This window comes from Zeugodacus cucurbitae, chromosome 5 (assembly GCF_028554725.1).
Source record: "Zeugodacus cucurbitae isolate PBARC_wt_2022May chromosome 5, idZeuCucr1.2, whole genome shotgun sequence".
In the NCBI taxonomy this organism is placed as follows: domain Eukaryota; kingdom Metazoa; phylum Arthropoda; class Insecta; order Diptera; family Tephritidae; genus Zeugodacus; species Zeugodacus cucurbitae.
Window position 1 is genome coordinate 37653690 of NC_071670.1, and position 25029 is coordinate 37678718.

General features: G+C 35.4%; 1 protein-coding gene and 1 long non-coding RNA gene across 8 annotated transcripts in view; one reads left to right on the forward strand and one right to left on the reverse strand.

Annotated features, from left to right (window-relative positions):
- Lac_4 (Lachesin) overlaps positions 1 to 25029 on the forward strand; it is a 398804-nt gene that overhangs the window by 365908 nt on the left and 7867 nt on the right. For all 7 annotated transcript variants that reach the window (XM_054230633.1, XM_054230634.1, XM_054230632.1 and 4 more), the window contains 2 exons: positions 21624 to 21751; positions 24531 to 24699. In XM_054230633.1, coding sequence (XP_054086608.1) covers positions 21624 to 21751; positions 24531 to 24699 — 297 coding nt within the window. The remainder of the gene's footprint in view (positions 1 to 21623; positions 21752 to 24530; positions 24700 to 25029) is intronic.
- The window catches only part of LOC105211965 (uncharacterized), a 159826-nt gene that overhangs the window by 109295 nt on the left and 25502 nt on the right, over positions 1 to 25029 (reverse strand). The window lies entirely within an intron of this gene.

Below are 25029 nucleotides of genomic sequence, written 5' to 3' on the forward strand. Positions count from 1 at the left end.
ATAGGCTCAATTTCCACCCACTTTTTGCAACAATTTGGGCAAACCCCTCAACCTAAATACTACCAAGTTTTCACAGGCCATTCTCCAAGGGGTTTCCCAGTCTAGAACCCTCATAGGCCTAAATTTTGAAATTTGGAAACAATAAAATGCTTCCTTCGATGCTTTTTATATAAACCAATTGTTATATTGACATTTCCATACACCAATAGATTTATAGATAGTGTTACTATGAAGCCAGAGTTTATATTTCAATCGGATCCGTATAGTCTTTGACTATCGATTTGAAGAATGATGGAATATAAAATATTTTTTTTACCAACTGCACCATAAAATGTACTGTAAATTATCTGCATAACGTTCCGATATTCGTTGGCGATCAGAAAGGTTAAACAACATATTACGTATTGAATGCCTATACGTTATCTACCAAAAAGGAACTCATTTGCCACAGTGTGAACACACTCCTAGATGATCACAGAAATTAGTGCGGTTCAGCTCGCTCTAAAAAGACAACCTCAGCTAATTTTGTGAAAGGATATTACACGATTTGATTTAAATTGATGTTCCATTAAACTCAACTGAGTAGATGCAGACTCTATTTCTATAAACCTAATAGTTTTAAAAGGGATACTACTTTGAACCGATAAATCTGGGTTAAACAAATAATTGGATATTTTAATAAAAAATACGGAAGTAATTCAATGTCGAATATAGAAAATGGAGATGGGTAGATTACACACTTGTATAAGGTGCCACTGAATTTTTCCGATAAACTCTGGATAGGATCTCCCCAAGTTAGAACGCCCTCTCGTTGGGGTTCCAATCATGTGTTGACGGTTCTTATGAAAAATAAATCTAAGAAAGAGGATCAGATGGAAATGCTTCAGTGGAATAGACATTTCCTGAATTTTCTGAATTATAATTGAGAACAAAGTTGAGTTATTAAACTGTTGAAAACTATTTTGGAAGGCTCATTTTAAACTAAAATTAAAGACTAAAGGTTACCGTAGTACACTTCGCGACTGGATCGATAAGAATTTGTTTTATTTGATCAAACTCTTCTATTTCCCAGTTATCAATATATGTATATTTCTAAGTGCCTCGACAACCTTCTACATCATATAAAAAAGTGACATAACGATTAAATATAGAACACTATATTAACTCGGTACTGCCCAGAACTTTTTCCTTTTCAAATTTTTCTGAAATGAAGTACACCTTTGTATTTTGACCGCCTGAGCACGAAAATGAAGTGTGTTTTACGATTTCATTATATAACTTTTCCGGAAAAAGCGAAAAACCAGCGTAGTTTTTAGTTTTGTAATGTAATTTTCAAGGCACAAAATACTAACCAAATTCCAGCAGAAAATCGAATACATATTTTAATACAGAATAAAAGCATACAAAATCTATGAAGAGCAAAAGAAATAAGAACTCAAACTAACAAAAAAAAAAAACAAGCAGAAACAATTGCCCCACCATTAAACACAGCGCTCTGCATGAATCCATGGCAAATAGATTAGCTGCCCACCAAAGCGAGTTGACTGTGACGCAAATAGCAAAGGAGTCAAAGTGCCGGCTAACAAAGTGTAACACACTCACTGCGACACAACTTACTGATGCCATTTGTAGACGGTAGTCAACGCATTGGTGGCGGCAGTTGACCCCAACACCAAACCCAACCCAACTAACTGCCACATCAACGCAACACAACTGCCGAGTACTTGACGAATAGCAGTTAGTCCGACAGTTTATTGGCCATATTGCTCAGGCGCTGTTTGTGCAGCTGTTGACCACTTGATGGCTGAGTATAATATTTTTTTTTTTTTCGCCGACTAAAAATACATTGCGTACTGGCTGCTGGCACAAGTGAGCGATAATGTTGCGAGCATATGAGCGAGACGGCGGTGGTGGTGCTGCTGCTGGTGAACTGCCAGCTGGGCAATGATAGTCAGTCACAAGTGCTGCAGTAACTTTTCAACGTTGTTGCTGAACTTTTTCCAATCTGCAATCTTCGCCGCGTTGCCGCTGATCTGACCTCTTCACCTGCATTTCGCTACAATGTTACTTATCGGTTTTTTGTGATTTTTCTTTCTTTTTGTTTTTCGTTATACTAACACTCGTTTGTAGTCGTGTGTTTTGGTTGCTTTTGCTTTTCGTTTGTTTTTTTCTTTTATTTGCAATTCGTTGTACGCTTGTTGTATATTTTGATGATTCCCTTGGGCGCCATTTGCAGTTTATAGCTGAACATAAGTTTTACTTGGCCGTTTTTGGTTTTTGTTTTTCCTCTTGTGCCGCTGTTGCTGTCTCAAGCACCAACACAAACACACGCATGTTGTTGATAGGTATATTGTAGCAACACCACCACAAGATTGTTGCATAAATCACTTCACACCGCCGTCATGAGCGACTCGCTTGTAATATCTTCCTTCCACAAGCACACATACACTCTCATATAATTGCAAGTGGCTTGGCTTGTGCGCCTCATAAAGTTTTGCTATTTCTGCTCAATTTCCATCTCCGCGCCACTTTTAATTTCCACAGCACACAGCACACGCTGTGCCGTGACGCATTTATCTGCGCACCTTCGCTCCTTATTAAGTTGTTGCAAACAATATTCGCATAATTTCAGATTTCGACACATTTCACAAAGAATTCATGCGTTAGTGTGTGTGTATGTGTGTAGCCACATTTTTATGATGCTTTCAAATTTTTCCACAATCTATGAATGCTGAAAAACGCAATTCAGACCACATTGACACCTGTTCTGCTGCTGCTTTGTTGCCTCGCAACACCCCCGCCTTCAGCTGTTAGACATTTAATTTCTTTATGCGCGCAACGTGGCAAGGTCATGAAATTTGACGCGTCTGTGTCAACTTGTAAATGACTGCGTGAATTGTCAATTCAAGTGTACTTTACATGCGCATGCGATCATAAAATCTTATACTTATGTTAGTATACAGCGAAGTGATATGCGCTTGTGATATGAAAAAATTACTCTGGACTCTTTAAGCAAGATTTTTTGGAATTTAAATGTATGAACATGAAATTATTTGTGTAAATTTATAGCTTTGTAAATAACACCCGGCTGGAGGGTCAAAGTTTGATCATAAAAAACATATATTCAAATTCATAACATCTGTCATATAAGCTTGACCGAAATTATATAATGACCGTTTTATACACCATTGATTTTAGAGCAGAATGCTGATTTTATCTATATTTTGGATTTTTTAGCAACTATTATCTGCAATTAATAATATTTTTTAAAGATCTTTTTTCGAGCTTCGAATCCTAATATTTCGATTTTGGGGGCAAACTTCGAAAATCGGAGAATACAATTTTTTAACTTATAACTCAATCACTTGGCAAAATTTAGTTTGGTCCGATTCCCAGAAAAAAGTCGAATTGGCGTTAGTTAGTGTAATTTTTTATTGCATTCTTTAATTTTAAAAATTATTGTTTTCTTTTATGATGCCTTTTAAGTACCGAATTCTTCATTACTTAAAAGTCCCCCTTGATGGAAACGAAATTTTGAAAATTGTATCTTTAAATTAATTCCAGTCCCGAAAATATTGCTGCTCTTAAATGAGTGATCTAAAAAATGCTTTCACATAAATTGTATACTCCTGAGGTTTTCCAGATCTCAACAGAATGCTAGATAGAATGAAATTGTGCGTCATTAAAAAGGCATTCGCCGAGGCTGACGCCTATTTTGAAGCAAAACACCTGATCGTACTATAAAAGTGGTATCGAAAAGTTACAAGATCTCTGAAATGGATCAATCGAACGTCTGTGATTGTTAATGAATTCCATTTAATACTGGTTCCTATCATAATAACTCCAAGAATTATATATATTAAGAGGTTAAGTTAGGTGGATTTCAAAATTTAAAAAAGAATTTTGTGTCTTATTAAATAGTGAAATATGTTTAAAATATAATCCAAAATATCAATCAAAAACTCAATCCGAGTAATATTCTAACCCTTTGGAAGTTCCGTCCATCATTTATCTCAAAACAAAATTTTTCAAGTTGGTGGGTACAATATCTCAAAAGTTATTAGCGATTTTGTTAAAATTTTGCACTCAACTTTGGAATAATATTATCTAGTTAATGAACGAAGGTTTTTTTTTTAATATTTATTAAAAACAACTTTTTTCGAGCCAATATTTATACAGAAAATTTTACCACAAAAGTGAATTTATTGGTTTAAATTCTGTCAAAAATTTAATTTTCAATATTTCAATTTTTCCTTCGTTCATTAACAATATTTATCCTTGTATTGTCGATACTTTTGGTTTATTGTTTTTAAATGAACCAATCTTGAGTTATGATGTCCATGGGAAGACCTTTTTTTGGACATGTCATTGGAAATGAGGTGCCAACGGCTGAGTTTTCTGAATTTGTCAATAAAAAATTCACAAAATACTGTTTAAACATGTATCTTTGCCAATCTGAATTGTTTAAATGAAAAATCGTATGTTTCATTACATTATATTTAAAAAAAATTGTAAAAATACCCTTGTTTTTAGCCTCTGAAACCCATCTAACCCCTTAATAAGTAGAAATTAGTTAAAAGAAAGAATAATTTTATTATGCATTGTTCTTTCATGAATAAATATATTCCAAATCGATGGAAAATTGCACCAAAAAGCATATTTTACTTATACAAATATATACCTATTCAATATGGTAAACAAAATTGTTGTCACAGGCAAACGATGCAAGTGTGTGCCAGCTGTAGAGACGCCCACAAGTCAATTTCGTTTATAGACGCAAATGATGTCTATCGACAGATAAATAAACACATATTCAAAGAAACTAATAAACCGATATGTATAGATTTGGCAAATAGTTCCATATACGAGTATATGGGTCAGACTGAGGACAGCAGTGCACATCCGTAAGCCATTCAGTTTCAATGACGATTTATTGGCAGTGCTTTATATTTGTATGTATGTGTGGAGGGGAATCACGAAAAGTGACCGCTCATAGAGGCAGACCGAAGAGCAGCTGCTATAAAAATACATATTTGGCAGAATAATAATATTTTGCAATAAATGAGTGTCATACATAAAAATGCATGCATACATATGATGTTTACATGCCATTTCTATTTCGTGTGAAATTATGTATGTATATCTCCAATATATATATTTCTTATGTGGATGTGTGTGTGTTTAGGTCTAATAATATTTACTCTGGTCATATTAAGTTTTTGCCAAATTTGTTATTTGTATAACAACTAACTTTACTTAAAAGGAATATTACTCATACGCCATGTACTGCCATGTGATATTGTGATATTTAGTTTATCAAATGTTTTTAAATTTCTTTTCTTTCATTTTGGAAGTTATACTTGAGAAAGATTTTTTTAAATCGAATATGCTTACTTATTTTTTTGATGTTAAAAATTTATCAAAAATCCATGAAGTAAAAAAGGTACGAAAAATAAAAGCTTCTTACAAGGGTCTATATTAATGAAAGAAATATGTACAAATATCTCATCAATTATTAATTCGAACTGCATTCTTCTCTTTACATTAAAACAAATACATCTGAGTATACCAAACAACACAATTTATTTCCGGCTAAAAGAGGGCAACAAAAAATTCGTTGCGGTTTCACTGCTGAGCCATTACACAAAAAACACAAAACAACTCTTCTCAAAACTGTTGCATTAGCAAACAGACACTCAAACGCTTGTTGTTATTTACGGCTACAGAGAGCTAGAGTGTCTATGTATAGCTGCCTGCTGCCTGCTGCCGGCGTTAATATCAGCAAACTGTCTATTAGAGTCTCAATCAGTTAAAGTGTCGTAATGTCAGTGAATTTGTTTTCGCTTTACTTCCTTTTTCCATTTTCAAATTGCTACAACGCACATATTATTCATGACACTCTTGGCCAACCTTCATTTATATCGTTTCTTATTTATTACATAAGCGTGTGTGTGTTTGTCTGTTTGCGCATGATATTTTAGCTCACTCATAGCATTTCATAGATCGTATGTGAGCGCATGTTCGTTTCGCAGAACGTAGAAAAAACTTTGCAAGTTTATTTTGTGACATTTGTCACTTTGTGTTGTGTTGTTGCTGCTAGAATTGTAGTTTCAATATTACATTTAAATAAATTGCTTAGTGTGCGAGCGAGATAGCGCGTTGACTATCCTTTTGATGCGCGTGTGTTATCTCTCATTCATCTAATTGACAATCAGTCAACCGAGTTGTAGCGGAAATTGTTGAATTTTTCGGGTTGTCAGCTGTGAGCAGCGTCAACTCAAAGTGTTGCATTTGTTTTTGTTTTTTTTCGGTTTCCGTTGAACTTTAACATGGGTTGTGCAGCGGCCATTAATTTCTCATATAACTATTTTTACGTTCTCACATGTTCTGGATGATAAATTACAATTGTGGCATGAAATAGCGCTTAGTCATGTGGAACGTAATTGTTAAGCCATATGAGAGTAGGGGTTAGAGAATACTATTTTCGTATTTAGTTGAAATTGGTTCAGCATATTTAATTTAGATTTGAAATAGGCTTAGGGATTAATTGGTATAGCAAAGTATAATCCTAGAATAACCTATATTACTTGTTGAAATGGATATAAGATGGTGTAAAGGTATACTTCTACTAAAACCAAACTCTGAATAATAATTCTTCTTAACTATGCGCAAAAGCTTTGCTAATTGAGATTGAAATAAAAGGAAGCCGGTACATTCATAAAGAATAAATAAATCCGCCTGCATCAAATTGATGGTTATTATATCAATCAGATGAATGATTGATGATTTTTCGAAAGTTGCATATGAAGATATCCGAAAATGAAGATGTGTTTTCAAGAGAGGTTTGTACAACTTCGATACGTACTAGGAGCCGCTAGCACTGAGTCCATATTTTTCTGGGTTGATTACGTACCAAATCCAAGAAAAGAAACTATTGTTTTTGCAAAAAAAGAAAGATTTTTAATGATCAATTGAATGAACAAAATGTATACTCCAAAGATATCAAAAGGTGCGCGTTGAACACGTTGTTCATGAATACTTGGGTAGGTGAAAACTCTGTGCAAAGTTACTGTGCGATGGGCTCAAAAACAATTTTTTTATCATAAATTGCTTTCTTAACATATATAGAATAAGGTAGTAAAGTGATTTTTAGAAATTCAAAGTCGTTTCAAAGATACAGCAGTTAGAAGGAGCTGTTCGAAGCGGTCGGTTGGCAACTGGAAATTTTGAACACGTTTTTTCTCAAAACTGTGGTTTTCAAACTTTCTTCAATCGTATTTCAAAAAGCTTAAACCCGAATTTATGGATCGATATATGGTAATGAAATAAGTATGGATCCATTACATCATTTCGAGGCCAATCTACAACCCATCGAGAGGACTGTACGCAATGAATCGTTAAACGCGAATCAAAACGTGAAAAGCGGTTATATGCCAGCTAATTCTATGGCTAAGTTATGACAACTAAATTTTGAGATTTGTATGGAATAGTTTTCGTCGATTATCATGAAAAGAGGAAAATTATTAACGCCTTTTTATAGCAAGAAAACAACGTTCCAAGGGCGGGAAAAGTAGCCTCTTCAATGAAGTTCAAGAAACGTTACTAAGCTATATTTTGAAATAAAAGACAGAGCTTACAAGAAAAAGTAGTCTTCATTAAAAGATCACTATCGACCTCTATTTAGACCCCATTAGGTGGGGTTCAACAAATTTTTGCATAGATATATCGTCTAACTAAGATCCGCCTTGAAGGACTGATTTGTCTTCAGTGGAATTATTTTTTAAGGATATTTAAAATTTGAACTTTTCGATTGTGCCTTGAGGAAAGAAATTAGTGTAGCTGTGCGAAAAATATTGAACACATTATGAAACTTGCTTGAAGTTATTAATATTTTCAATTTCAAGTTATAGCAGTGTCAAAATAATCATAAATAATATATGGTATATGAAAAAACATAATCTTAGTGATGAATGAAAGACAACTGAATTTTGCCCTTCAAATAAACGCACTTGGTTCAACTTTATAATTAACACACACTTTATTTAAAGTACATAAATGATAAATGTTAAATGTTCATGTATAAACTGAATATGTGAAGTCCGTCCGTTTGACCGTCCTATATGTACAATGACTGTTTAACGACTGTGTTCTTGTCCTGTTTGTTAAGTTGGTCGTGCCCTATCAGTGCTGCCTATTGTCATAGGTCAGTGTTGCCCTTTTGTAAGTGAGGTGAGTGTGCGTACGTATTAATAGGTGTGTCCACTACGTGTTGTCCTGTCACCGCTTCCCACAATCGGCCATCCTGCACTTTCATTCGACCCGAATGAAGGATCAAATTTTTTCATGAATTCCGCGACGGTAGTAGTGCGTCCGGGTCCTTCGTGATCTCCAACTTTCGCAACTTCGTATCTGCCATGTTTCAACTGCTTAATGATCTTGTACGGTCCAAGATATTTTGGCTTCAGCTTCAGCCCAGATCCATACTGTGTACGTTTGATTGCTACCAGTTCGTTAATTTTGTACTCAACTTCAGCTTTACGACGAACATTGTAGGTCTTGCGATTTTCTTCTTGTAAACGAACTACGTTCTCTTTCGCTTGAAGACGGCTTTTCTCACGCTCTGAGTCGATTTGCTCTGTTGCGAAGTTTTCTAAAAGCTCTTCCAGATTCGGCATTTCAGCCACTCGCATTTCTAATCCAGTTAATATCTTGAACGGCGATATTTTTGTACTACGCGGTGGAGTGTTGTTTATAGTCTGTTGTACGCGTTCTACATGTTTGTACCACTCACCAGGACTGTCGTGGCATAATTTCGATATCATAGGTATCACGATTTTGTGTATTCGCTCAACCTGTCCGTTCCCCCTTGGAACACCCGTGGCAATTGTTAGATGCTGAATACCTTCTTTCACACAGTACTCTTTGAAAAGAGTTGACGTAAATGCGGAGCCTCTGTCGCTGATTATGCGCTTTGGATTTCCAAATACCGACGACTGCTTCCTAAGTCTGTCAACTACTGCCTTTGCTCCCGTGTTTTTTGTTGGATAAAGCCAAACAAATTTGGAAAATGCGTCGACAACCACAAGTAAATAATTATAAGATTTCTTCGACATTTCCATAGGTCCAACGTGGTCGACGTGGTATGTACCTAAAGGACAGTCCTCCTTGTTAATTGGATTAAGCCAGCCTTCCTTTTTCCCTATTTTATTTTCGTTTACCAAACATTCGATACAGCTTTCTACTACGCGAGATGCTTTCGCTTTCAACTGTGGAATATAATACGTTTTCTCCACTATATCTTGTGTTTTCTTACTGGAGAAATGACCTTGTTTATGTGCAATCCTTATCACTTCCTCCTCCATGAGTGAAGGTACTACTATCAACTCTTTGATGGGGTCCTTGTGTAATATGCCGTATTTCATATAGTAATCCTCGTATTCGTCCTTTTCTAAAACCTTCCGCACAGCTCTAACCCAATTGTCCTCTTCTTGAGCTTGCTTTAACCGGTGTCCAATGAATCTTCCATGAGTAGACAGGAAACTCTGCTAAACGCGTCTACGTGCCTCATTTTAGTGCCACTCCGATGCTGTATTTCGTAATCAAAATCTTGTAAATACATCGCCCAGCGCGAAACTCTTAAGGGCACGTCTCGTTTCTTCATCGTCATGGCGAACGCATTACAATCGGTTACTATTCGGAATTTAATACCTATCAGATATACACGCCATTTCTTGAGTGCTTCGATGATGGCTAAGACTTCGAGTTCGTACGAATGGTAAAACTCCTCACACGGTTTCGTCTTCCGACTCATATACTGGACTGGATGAAAGTTCTGATCATCTCTATTCCTCTGCAATAGTACTGCCCTATATCCGAATTTCGATGCGACTGTATGCACCTCGGTTACTGCTTGCGGATCGTATAACGTTAAAACTGGCGCATTTATTAGTGCCGCTTTTAGTTGCTGGAATGCTGTTAGTTGCTCATCACCTAGTTCATATCGTACATCTTGTTTCAACATTTCTGACAATGGTCTCGCAATTGTTGCGTAACTTTCGATGAATCGCCTAAAGTACGAGGTTAGTCCAAGGAATCGTTGCATAGCTTTTTTATCACGTGGCAGCGGGAACTGTTTGATGGCGTACGTCTTCGCCTCGGATGGTTTTATGCAACTATTCTTGATGATATAACCCAGGAACTCAACTTTCCTCACCAGAAACTGACACTTGCTCCAATTGATTCGCAATCCACTAGCTGCAGCTGTCTTCAGCACAACTTCCAAGTTCTTGATGCCCTCGAATTCGTCTTTGGAAGGAATTATAAGGTCATCCATGTACGCGATCACAATCCCATCTTTTATCAAATCTCTGAATACGGCTAGAATGAATCTCGCAAACACTGCTGGTGAATTACAAATTCCAAATGGTACATACAAAAACTCATACTGTCCGGTACCCGTAACAAATGACGTATATTTTGTGGATTCGGCGCTTACGGGCACGTGAAAAAATCCATTTACCAAATCAAGTGTCGTATATATCTGGGCACCTTGCAAACACTCGACTACTTCATCCATCAATGGCATCGGGAAATTGTCCCTTAGTATTTTCGCATTCAATCTCCTATAATCGCAACATATCCTCTTTTCACCGTTCTTTTTAGGTACCAGAACAATTGGTGATGCATATTCCGATGTGCTGGGTTTAATGACCCCTTCTTCCAACCATCGTCCAACTTGTTCATCGACCCAAATCCTATCTACGTAGGATACTCGCCTCGGCCTCTCGTATACCGGCTCTTCGTCTTTCATTACAATTTTCATCTCGACAGGCGACTTCACGTTCTTCGCTGGTCGATACTCGGTTATCAACTTATCTATCATCACCGCATGTGTGTGACTGAGATGCTGCAGATCGATATGTGATGCTACACTCATATCAGACGCCAAAAAAATGTCTCCAAACTCGCCAGTCAATTCATCAATCCGATTCTCATCTTGTGCCATACTGTTCCCCTTCACAGCGCATACATCGGCACTTCTGTATAATGACGTTGATGCCTCGCCACGCTTCATACTATCAGCTCCTTGGGCTCGCTTATTAGTTGTTGACTCTGCAACTAAGCGCTCCCTTACGCTTACACTGTACTTTTCCATTGTTCCACTCGACCCTCGTCCATGTTTGCGAAGTCCACTATCTTCTTCCACGTGCTTCTCTGACTCTGATTCTCCTCCGTACCTCTTGATGGCACCATCCGACACCTTGCTGTGTCCACGCAGTTCGCTGACTGCCCTCACGTACTCTCCAGTATCACCATTCTCTGGTATGTCGTGCCTTCTATCGCACATCACGTGTTCCTTCAAAACACCCTTCGACAACTTACTGTGTCCACGCAGTTCTCTGACTGCCCTCACATACTCCTCAGTACCACCTTTCTCGTCGTGCATTATATCGCACATCATGTGTTCCTTTGAAACACCCTTCGACACCTCACAGCGTCCATGTGGTTCATTAACCACGTCCACGTGCCCCTTGGCACCAACTTCTTCTCCACACGCCTCAGATGAAACTTCTTCGGTACAAACACTTCTGCCGGTCTTCTGCTGCACTCCCTTTATCTGCTTCGACCCTTTCTTGCAAAATTTAACGTCTTTCTCAGTGACTATCAAATCTACTTGCTTCAGGATATCATTCCCTATCACGACATAATAACTTAAATCACGTTTATTTGCGACATGAAACTTAACTTCCAAAGGTATATTGTCTATAATCATTGACATCGTAAAACTGCCCATGGTTACCAATTCGCTGTTGCCAATGCCAACTAGATACTTCTTTTCGTTACTTAATTCAACATCAAACCGTAGCATCATCAAAGCATCATTCCGAATTAGACACAAATCGGAACCAGTATCAATTAACGCAGACATCGTTTGGGGCATCCTATTAGGTGCCGTAAAAATCAAATCTTTGAATAATAAATTGCTGTTCCTGCTTATCTTCCTCATTGTATTCATACCCCCTTTCGCACCCCTTTCTGGCTTGTTGACTTTGGCGAAAGTTTTACATTCGGATGCTTTATGTCCTTCTCTTCCGCAACTGTAGCAGGTGAATCTGCCCTGTGGACAATCTCTAGCCATGTGTGAACTTTCTCCGCATCTAAAACACTTCCTATCTCCGGGATTGAAGTTCGATGTTATTCTGTTTGACGACGATGATTTGAACGAATTTGCAAATTGGAATGGAGGCTTTCCAGCGTTGATTCGTTCGTAAATTTTGATCTGCTCCTTGAGATCACCGATAGACCTTGCTTGGTATAAATTGGATTTATTTACTTTGGAATCCGGAATACCATCAACGAAGTACTCTATAAGGCTGTGGTCATCTAAGTTTATAGGTTTCCCGATTTCCATCAGACAATATAGGTATTCACGCATATCTTCGTTCTGTCGTTTACGTCGGTTCCTCAATGTACGATGTACATCAATAGCTGATACGGTGGTACCAAACTCGCTCTTCAATGCTGATTTCAACGAACTCCAACTACAAATACCAGCTTGACCACGTACGAACATCTTTGCTGCTCCCTTCAGTAATTGCTTGGCGTAGATATATTTCTGTAGCTCACTCCACTGTACTGCTTCCGCATTATCTTCGAAGTCTTGCAGCCATTGTTCAAAATTAGGCTGTCCTGAACCGCTAAATGGAGTCATGGAATCTTCCACATCACGAAGTGTAAACATCGATCGCTCTACAATCGGTGTATTCACGCTACGTCTACTACCGGCGTCATCGGCCTCATCCTCGCTTGCATTCAGGCCGAAGTGTTCCAGCAATCTGTCCTGCAGTACGGTTTTCCGTCCACTAGCTACTAATCCCAACCTTTCCAAGTTTTCCCTAAGTCCGTCCACAGTCAATGCTAAAATCTGTTCGCGGTCCATTGTCTTACAATGCTTTTACAAATTCAATTACAAAATCAATATCAATACAAATTAAGGAAGAACTGAAATATTATAAATTTTAAATTTTATATACGTATTAGAAATATAAAATTCCGCAAATTCTTGAAAATTTTTACAAAATGTTACAAAATATGGTTACAAAGTTTATTAAAATTATTTTGAATAATAATATTGGAATAATGTTTGTAAAATGAAAATGAAAAATTGAATTACAAAATTTATTAAATTGAATTGAATTATAATATTAGAAAAATGAATATACAATTATATGGCCTTACTTTATTCTCCTCAACTGTACTTGTGAATTGTTTTACAGTTGTCCTCTTTTGGTTACCGCTACTGTAGTTCTTCACTTCTCTGCTACTATACCGCTACCAACGCTTTGCTGCTGCCTTCTCTGCTACGAACGCCTTGTTGCTGCTTCTCTGCTTTACACCGCTACGGACGCCGCATACGTCTGCGTTCCTGACGCTCGCCTTAATACTCTGTTTCTTTATATTCTTACCCTTTGCTGCTATGCTGCTTTACTTTATTGCTGCTTTCTGGATCTTACTTGTTGCTGACTTGATGGTCTCGTACAAAAAAAAAAAAATTACGCTGCTCATCCGCTTCTCTGCTTCTAATCACTGCATTCACCGCTACATTCCAGGCTTTTCTAATAGGCGTCCGTTATACGTCTGTATGTTTCTTAACACAGTTACTTTTGCTTTTATATGTAAATATGTTTATTTTGCAAAAGTACAGTTCTTTTCGCACGTTTTATATTTTTGATATAAAGTTAAAATTTACACATTGACGGAAACGTTTTTATTATCCAATAACTGTACGCGCACTTCACATTTGAAATATAAAAAATTGTCAATTTAAAAGTTTTTTTTTTTCCCGCGGGGCTACCATCCCACTCTGACACCATATATGTAGGATAGCCCTTCAAATAAACGCACTTGGTTCAACTTTATAATTAACACACACTTTATTTAAAGTACATAAATGATAAATGTTAAATGTTCATGTATAAACTGAATATGTGAAGTCCGTCCGTTTGACCGTCCTATATGTACAATGACTGTTTAACGACTGTGTTCTTGTCCTGTTTGTTAAGTTGGTCGTGCCCTATCAGTGCTGCCTATTGTCATAGGTCAGTGTTGCCCTTTTGTAAGTGAGGTGAGTGTGCGTACGTATTAATAGGTGTGTCCACTACGTGTTGTCCTGTCACCGCTTCCCACACTTATTTGTGAGAGATATAACTCAAATCATTAGCTGATCCATATACTTCAATATAAGTTAAATAAGTGAAATATTTAAAATAAAATTATGCAAATAAATATTTATTTTATTTACCAAAATGCGTTTATGGCCAAAACAAAAGCATTCAACAATCTTTACAGGCGATTCAATTAAGGAAATCCCATTGCCGTTAAGCGCGGCACAACAAAAACAATAACAAAATAAAAAATAAAAATATTTATATATACAAAGTAAGTACTGCAACTGCCAATAATGCAAACCCCCAATGTCACATTCCCCATACCAACCATTAGGCACGCGCAACAAATAAGAATAAGGCAGAACAAGCAACCAGCAGAAAAAAGAAACGAAAAAGCAAAAATTAAATAAAATAAAATGAAGTAAACAAATAAATAAAGTGAGAGATTGGGACCGGATAAGCGGTGCTTTTCATAATCGAACACTTAAAGGGTTCAATAGCAAACACAGCGCAAGGCAAAGGCACGCGACAGTGGCGGCTATAACAATAGCACACAATAAAGCAGCAGCAGCAACAACAACTTCAACAACAACAAGAAAACCGTAATACAAACAACAAAAATGTTGCGAAGGAAACTCGTGAAAAAAGTAGACGCGTGTCACACAAAAGAGTTGTGTTCGAGCCTTTTTTCCTTCTTTATTTATTTTGTTCTTGTTGTACATTACTTAATGTGGTTATATTGTTGCATCGATGAGCATGTTTGTGGGCTGACAACAGCTGCGCCAGCACCTACATATAAATAAAAGTACATTAAATACAAATTGTGCCAACAAAAGCGGCCGATTTTTGCATATTTTCATGCGCGCTCGTGTGTGTGTCCGTCCGCATGTGAGGGAGCGATTTTTCTTCGAGCGTCATAAAATTGAAAATTTTCTGTAAATTGCAATTCAAAAAACCTCGACGCTGAAGTACCACAGCGCTGGCACTGAATGGCTATAAAATTTTATGGCTTCCTCGCTTAAGCCACTGCCATAACAAAGGCTTTCTTTGTGTTCGTATTTGTATTTATGTTTATGTGCGCACACATCATTGATATTGACGAAAACCCACTGAACTCTAGGGAAGTACGAATTTTTATGTGCTCGCACTTGTTATTGTTCTTGTTTAATAACCAAATAGGGTTTAAACAATATTTTAAGAAACGCAAATGTGGTTTTTATCCTCGAATTATGAGGCGATGACCTTTTTATATAGTGAAATATTCATAAGCTAGCCAATATTTGTATGAAATAAATTGTATAGCAAAATTTATTTAGAAATTTAAAACAAAAATTGAAAAGTAAGGAAAGGCTAAGTTCGTGTGCAACCGAACATTTTATACTCTCGCAATTTATGCTATATATATATATTTGTATTAAGGTACCACACAATTTAACTATATATTCGATATAAAGTCCAATAGAAAAACGAAAATCATCATATATGGCAATTCCTGTGCCGATAAAACTCATATATCTTATAAAGTGCAGGAATCAGATGGAATTCAAAAACGGGTTTTATAGGAAGTTGTCGTAGTTGTGAACCGATTTCATCCATTTTCCACACGTGTCATCAGGGTGTCAAGAAAATATAATATACCGAATTTCATTGAAATCTGTCGAGTAGTTCCTGAGATATGCTTTTTGACCCATAAGTGGGCGATGTCAGCTTCTTTCTGCTATTTCTACGTCAGAAATGTTTTTCGTTAGTGAGTTAACGCACTTTTAGTAATTTTCAACCTAACCTTTGTATGAGAGGTAGGCGTGGTTAATATCCGATTTATTTCATTTTTGAACTGTATTATTAGGTGGCTAAAAGAAACGACTGCAGAATGTTTAATTTATATAGCTTTGTTGGTTTGCGAGATATGGGCAAAAAACCTATTTGGTTCCGATTTTGCCCATCTTCGAAAGCAACCTTCCAACAGCTTGCACAGACGGACGGACGGAAGACAGACAGACATTAGGATTTTGACTCGCCTCGTCGCCCTGATCACTTTGGTATATATAACCCTATATCTAACCCGTTTAGTTTTGGATGTTACAAACAACCGTTGTGTGAACAAAACTATAATACTCTCTTAGCAACTTTGTTGCGAGAGTATAAAAATATGTTAAGTGCTATGATATGTGTTTATAAACAGGAAATACGTGAATTTAACTAAAATATAAATGTAAATTAAAACTTTCTAAAAACCAGCAACGTAAAACTGACTATAAAAGAGTTTAATCAACTCTTAAAACGAAAATTTTTCTACCACTCCATTGCAAAAATAAAAATCCATTCTTTTCACACTTGACCTTGCGCAAACCCCATCACATCTGAAATATTGTATTGCTTTCACTTTACTTTGCATATGTTTTCCCCTGCTAATGCTCTACAGCAGATGTAGATATTTGATAGATTTTATTAGCCTTTTATTGAAATTTATTGTTTGATTTGTGTGGGCGAGCGAACACACACACACACAAATATAATACATTGTGAGTGGAAAGCTGTTGCTAATCTAAGCATGAGGGCATCCAATATTGAAATAAATATACATAAATAATCGCACAATAGTAGTCAGTCAATAAGAAAATTGTTGAGATAATAAAAACGAGAAGCACACAAAACAAACAATGATGAATGTGCATTGGCCACCATAACTTAGATGACTTTCAAGTACTGGGAGTTGACCTTAGTTTGATAGAACGTGGTAGCATACAACTTTATTGAGTTCTATATGGAATTGTTAATAGTGGGTTATCGATTTAAAGAATATTTGTATTAGTTTCGTAATTTGGATATGTAGTTTAACAGTCGGATTTTACTGATGGTCTTAATGATGCGATTGAAGTGATAAACTTGTCTTATAAAAATATTTATTTTTTCTAATAATAAAATAATAAAATATATATATTTGACTAAAAACTTACTTTTTTGATCAAATTTTCGCCACATATTAGCTCTAACAAAATAGTTGTAATAAAGATAAGACAAAATAATTCGTTCATTAACCACATATTGTTATTACAAATATGTGTGCAAAACCAAATTGCTTCATAACTTTTCGAGAAATCGTGTACACCGACTTGAAAAATTGAGTTTTGAGATAATCGCGTTTAAAGTTGTACATTCGTACTGGTTATATCTCTTAGAATATTCCTTGGATTAATTTGATATACATTGGATAATATTTTAATGATATTGCACTATTTAAGACAAAAAAATTAAAATTTTGAAACTCTCCTAACCACTTATGTAATAAAGAGTTATGCATACATATGCATATTCTTATTATTTTCTATGGCTTCAGAGAACACATACAAATGATTCTTGAGCAAACATATTTTATGTTTACTTTAAAAATTGCTTTTTCAAACTTTTTCCATTCGTCATTAAGACTCTGAAATATTTTATGGCTCATTTAAGCTCCAACAAAAACATAAGCATGCAGAGAAAATGGAACCCAAGACAAATAATCTAAATATATTCATGTCGAAGATGAGACTAAACTTTTCCTGATTGTCATTGTATTTAATGGCAGCAGTTATTACACAATAAATCATTATAGAAATATTAAACGTTCATAGTCCTTTTCGCAAATATATAAAAATCGTATTAAAAATTAACACGAATTATTTTTAAACATTGCCAACACTGTTAAAATATTTTTCAATTTGAAAAATGTCGAAACTATAAGATTCAATACATAGTCGTCTCCCAACTTTATTTTTAAATATCTTATTTAAAGAAAAATCCGGAAAAATTAATGAAACGACCACAAATTTAGATATGAACAAACAGTGGATTATTTCACCATCGCCAATTACCCTATGAAGGCCATCTTTTTTAAAACTATGTACATACATTATATATGTCTTTCCGAAATTTCCGTGTCCTATCCTGCGCCTATCTAATGCCCCGAATATTGGGGCACTAAGTCAAAAGTACGCTCATAAAAAATTAAACCAGCTATTGAAAGTATAAGCATAATTCTTTCTAAAGTTGGTCATTTCTAAAAAGAGTAAAAGAAAGCACACTTAAAACCCTTACTTTTTAGATATTTCTTCCTGTTGAACTTAATCAAGCATTCTTGATAGCTTCCGTTTTTAAGCGAACATAAATAAGCTCAACTTCCTTAGAGTAAATTCCTTCCATGCAATATATTACTTAGCTGCCTTACATTTTTACTTAATACACCAGAAAAAAGCAAGGATTTTCATCCACACTGTCACTATAAATAACCTACCGCCTACTTATAATGCCGCCAATAAATTTTCATAATTAAAAATTTACCTAATTAGGTCAAGCTGTCAACGATGCCAGCGTCCCTAAAATTCTAGTCTAACCATAATCGTCTAACTGACCACATGAAACACTTATTGTGCGGCTGCTGCAGCCGCTGCACCATAAAGCGACCAAAGATAGCCAAATACAAGCGAAAACAAGTCGAGGTCAAATTAATGTTTGCCTATTAATGGCACCTGCTGCCGCAAGCGCACGCATACACACACACGTACACGAACACACAATTGAATTATATATGCACGTGTAATCTACGCTGACACATAATTTCATAGATATGCTTATGCCATACAACAACAATAACAACAACGGCGCGCTTGGCAGGCAAATTAAGCAGAAACTAATTTCAGCGGTTTTAAACCAAATTAACTTTATTAATAAGAACTTGCAGATGTTGGTTTTAGGTACTTCCTACTACTGGTTAGTTCGAAATAATGGTTGAAGAGATAGTGGTAGGTTGAGAATTTTTTTGAAAATAAATAGCAGAAGTAAAAAATTTGATGATATTGAATTTTACATAGCCAAATATATTGGTATGTATATATTTTTTTAAATATATATATAATTAAAAATCGCAAACAACTTGTTCATACTCAATTTTTCCAGCATAAAAAGTATTTATCTATACTAATATTATCAAGAGGAGAAGAGTATGCTTGTATTGAATAAATTCGAAAACAACTGAGCCGATTTCACCATTGGAAAGCTACATTCACCAATAGTAACATAGGCTATATTTATTGCAAGAATCTCAACTTTCTGGAAATAGTTCCCAGGTTAGGGTATCACAACAATCCGTGTGAGAGAAACTTAATCTGAAACTGACAATCGTCTTTCAAGTCATTCTCTTCGCATCGCAATCGTGTGTCAGAGAGTCGAGAAACAAGTGCTCTCAGTTGCTTGCTGAACAAAATTTCAAAACCTGCCAAGTGCTCTCAGTTGCCGAGTCGAGTACGGAGCGTGTGCAGCAGCTTGAAGAACAAAATATTAGAAATATACAAGCTCGCACTAGGCCGTCGAACTCTGAGCGTTCTCAACGCATTCATAATCAGAGAGAAATACTACGGACTCAAAAGACTAGAGGTCGCAATCAAGTTTTAGCTCATTGCAAATAAAATATATTTCCTCATTTACTTTTCTAAAATGAACCCAAGCAAAAAAGGGGAAAGTACATACAAATGTTTTGGTGAGTGTATATAAGTATGTAAAAACTTATAACTTTTGAAAGGTTTGTTTAAACAAGTGCGAAGCCGGAGCGGTCGGCTAGTATTTTATATGAAAGCAAAGAAATTTCTACTAAAAGTTGCAATAGCGTTCGAATAACCGTTAACATATGTATTTAGTAAAGTCACTTTACATTTTTGTTCTCCTTTCTTTCAAAATTATTTGTCACTTCTTTTCATTTACCAACATCTCATTTCTGCAATATCACTCATACGCCTAGGTGTGTCCCAAAACTATTAACTCAAACCAGCCAAAATTAGTGAATATACATGGGAAAGCAAAAATCTGCTGATAGCATAATTTAACACACACTGCAAAATCATCTTTATTTATTTTATCCTTTTGTTTACTATATGCACAGTGTTTGTATTTGCTACTGAATTACATTAATATTACTCATACGCCCCGGTGGTTGTTGCTTACAAAAAGTAACAAAATGCAGTCAAGCAGCAGAAAACCAACAAAAATTCAGTAAAAAAGAAGAAGAAAAACAAAAAAATAATAGAAATAATAAAAAAAATACAAATTATCCACAAATAACCCTTTCATGAGATCTACAAAAATTTTCCAAAGTGATTCCTCTCCACCGTATAGCCAAACAATATGAAAAGAATTCGCCACGTCATAACTTTAGCTATAAAATTCTACATTGAAACACATCTGCTATCCATAATGGCAGTTAATATAAATGTTATGCTCAATTCCCAAAGCATATTTTCAATGCACAGCGGCGCAGTCACAATCAAAGCGAACGTCAGCGACCCTAACATGGCATAATCGTTGCGAAAAAAGTGCTTTTTTATATACAAAATATGTATGTGGGCATGTGAATAAATACATTTTATATGAGGACCGCATATTAATGCAGCAAATTAAAACCGAAAGGTCATAATTTCCGCAGAGATCACTAGTAGCTCATGCGATAGTGAGGCACAAAAGAATAACAAAAAACTCAACTCTCTAAAAATATAGCTGCGGCTGACAGCACCAAAGCAAAGGCGGGTAAAAGATAAGCTGGCAAGAGTGCGTGAAAAGGCAGAAAAATACACACGCAATGTTGGAGAACAAAGAAAATCTGTGAAATGAGAAAGCAAAAATTTTCGGCTAGTCCGCCAACGGGCCGCTCAAGAGGCACACAAGAAATCGTTTAATTTGGTAAACAAAAAAAAGGATTTTCCGGATAAATTTCGTGCGTGCGTGTGTTATTTTTTCGCTTTAGTTTTATGTGTGTGTGTGTATGAGCCATTTTCTTTCATGTGATATGGTGGTCATCTGTGTGAGTGTGTGTGTATGTGCGTAAGACATTATGGAATTGATTATAGTTACCTCTGGGAGCTAAGCTCTCAATAAACTTAAAGAGAATGCAAAGCCACACTTGAATGAGTGTTTGTAAATAAATAAGAGGAAAAAATCCGATAATCTTTAGATTGCTTATTTCAAATATAATCGTGCCTTTTGTTTATGAGTCGGTGAAATGAGTGCTTAAGTGCGCAGTGTGTGGGAGTATGAAGTGCGAATGCTTTAGATAGGCGAAAACTTGAAGTGTATACACTTGTGAGTATGTGTATAATTATGCGCATGAAGGCGAGAAAGAAAGAATATGAACTGTACAGACAATTTTTCTTAAAGGCTATGAATGTAGCTGAAAAAAATTTTATGAAATCTTAAAGGAATATTACCAAAAATTCTACAAAAAAGTCCAGATATTTATCCACGTTCTCTTTAATCATTGTAATACTCTTTAAAGTGCACTCATTCTAAGCATATATGTTTATTCTTTCAGCCTTTTAACAAAATATATAATTTTGTATATTAATATATCATGCTATTTACTAAAATATATCATGAGAATTCTTTTTTATTTTGTAATATGCATTTTTAATATTTTTTCATTTCTTACAGAACCTATAACAGAGGTAATTGGCGGCCCAGAATTACATATAAACAAGGGGTCAACCATCAACTTGACTTGTATTGTCAAATTTGCACCGGAACCGCCACCCACAGTCATTTGGTCACACAATCGAGAGGTAAGATAATGTTTAACACAAAGATGCACATTTTACTTTTATATTTTTTCAAGAGCAAAATAAAAAGTCGCAACAAAAATAAAATGAAAATATGTATAGAATAAAAAATATATTCATCATATGAAACTGCTAATAAGGATAATCCCCAGCATAAAATTTCAAGGCTGCTACACACAAATGCACTGTACACATAAGTATATTTATTAAAAACCATATATAAATATACAAAGCGTACAAAATAAATATATATATATTTAGATTACTGTGTCTGCCCTCAAACTGCGAATGTTTGATTTCCCACTGCCATAAAATATGGCATTTACTTGACAAATAAATGTGAAAACGTTTTGACGAGGGTTCTGTTAGATGCTCTATGCTCTTTATAAGCGCCTCACTCACTCACTCAACTATGCTTGAATGACAAAGAACTGAAAAAAGTGAGTGAACAAATAAAATGCAAAGGGCAAAAAGACAAAAAGACAAAAACTCTTTCGAATATTATGGCAAATACAAGGGATGAGCGTAACCACACTCCATCAAATAAAATAAACTGACATTATGTAATGCGGAAAAGTAAGCAAAGAAAAACCATAACGACTTTTACAATAACCATCATAAACAAGGGAATATCCAATCCCTCAGGCGAAACACTAAGTAAAATTTATGCACTAAATGTGATAGCTCTAACCCCTAAGCATATATGTATGTATATAGGTTTATATTTGTTGTGAGCAAATTACTTTGATTTAAAGTTGTAAGCGTTTTTTGGCTAACACTCGCACTGGAGATTTATAAACATTTCCATATATATAAATATAATTCGTGCAAATAATCGATTATTGGCACACTTCACAAATTAGTTATAAAGTCATAATATCAATAAAAAATTTTAATTATTTTATTATGCGTCAACTCGTGTACGAGGTATACATTTATAGATGCAAGATTTCCCTTGACGCTATCCAAAAAATAGACAAATTTAATATATATGTATGTAATTTTAAGCTACACCAAGTAGTAAAGAATAAAAACTCCATTTGAGGCAAGTATGAAATATGAGGCTCAACTCCTGCAGTTAGTTGTCGGCATGCGTGCCCTAACAACTATAACAAGATATTGTTTTGCACATGGCTATTAATTTCAGTACACTTTTCAGAGGCAATCTCGGTATTTGACAAATTTCAATTCATTTTTTTATTCATCAGGAAATCACTATATTCATATGCAAATCCTACCTAATTCCCGCGACACACATGTAGTAACAATACTATACTAAGTACGAATACCAGATGTATGTCACCAAATACCAGCACTTTACCATGTGAGCAATGTAGTATTTTTCTGGTAATAATATCAGCAATTTTTTTTTGTGGTATTCCACAGCTAAAAATAGGTTTGAAACCAAGAGAAAGAAAGAGAACTTATATACAAAAACTTTTTAAAATATTTTGTCAAAATGACTTTTCAAAAATAAATAAATAAAAATGAAAATAAGAAATTGTTCAGACTTTTTTTTTCAAAACGCCAGGGTCATGTATCGCCTAACTTTAATGGCCGTATGTATTTTAATATACATTTCAACTACTTTTGTTTTTTGTGCAGAAAATATATATTTTTGCCATTTTTTGTAATATTAAAAATTGCTTTCTCCATTACACATATGTAAATATTTATTGTTTAAATTTGTTTGATATATCTGATGTCTGTGAAACAAAACTGGTATTTGAGTTTACTACAAAACAATCTGTGTCATAGTACGTAGTAAACACAATGCCATAATACTTTTATCATGGTATTTTTACCACATGTGTGTCTCGGGTATAACGTTCAAGTTGATTAATACTAACACCTCGCAAACACAACCACTTTAATTTTTCCATACCGAGATTTCTACTATTTCTATTCGAATGAAATTCTAAAAAACTTTGATTTATCGTTATCAAATATTTTAGTAGATTAGTTTAAGTATATATGCCTTCCTCTTAATTCCAAAAAGAGTTATCTCGCTTCACTCCTTATCTGATCTTAAGAAGAGTGGTATGTTATGTATGGTATGGAGTACCACAAATAAACTCATTAGAGGCTCACCTCGTTTGTATATGCGATTAGTTGCGAATCTGTTAATTTGGTACTTTTTGCTCTATCTCAGTAGTGGGGAAATTTTTTTAAATAAAAACCAAAATTTTTTAGACAACGACGCAAAACAAATAGAAAATTGTATGTTACCAAGTATCGAACAAACTAACAAGCTTATCAGACTGGTACTTCATTTCTCTGTAGAATGATAATTTTACAAAAACAAAATACACGAAAAAAACTACCGAGTGCCGACTAAAGAATTAACAGACCTGGTCTGAATACCCCCATTATAAATGTAAAAGCTGTGGGTGCTGTTGCGAGCCGGTACGGAATTAGCATATAGTCGATAACACCTTATGTTGTCAGGGCTTCTTCTAGAAAAGCTTATCGATAAGCACCTGTGAGTAGGTCAACAATGATATTCAACCGTTTACTAAAGAGGATCGATAGAACAAACCTTATACTACACCCTCAGGTAACTGCGGCTAAAATTTCATGCATTACTTAAATTTTATTACTTTATCAACACCCTGATTAGGTGAGTCGTACGCAAGCAAAGTTCCTTATTGCAACAACAAGTGTATCACTGTGCACCACTAAAAATAACGTTATCAACATATCACTTAATATTTCATAAGAAACTTAATAATTCGCACTAAGTTTAATATAGTAATAACACTTCCTCCCCTTCCGATTTCAGGTCATAAATTTCGATTCACCACGCGGCGGTATATCATTAGTAACTGAGAAAGGTGTAGTCACCACCAGCCGTTTATTGGTGCAGAAGGCCATACAGCAGGATTCGGGACTCTACACTTGTACACCGTCAAATGCAAATCCGACATCGGTGCGCGTGCACATCGTTGATGGTGAGTAAAACAAAAAAAAAAAAAAAAAACAAAAACAAAAACAACTTGTAATATGAATGCCAAATTGAAAAGATTAACTGCCTGTGAAAGTTTAGCCCAGCAATTCGCCAGTTTGCTGTAACACAGCGCACTGCATGCTTTGCAAGAGTCCCGATTGTTAACTGCCTGTGCGGCGTTATGTTCAGTTAAGCTTATGCTATGTATGATGAATGTTGTTTTGATATATACCAATTGGCTGATTTATGGTTGTTGAAGTAAGCGTACGCAGATATGCTAAAGCAAGTACAACAAATGCTGTGCTTGGACTTCAATAGTAGAAAGAAGTTTTAT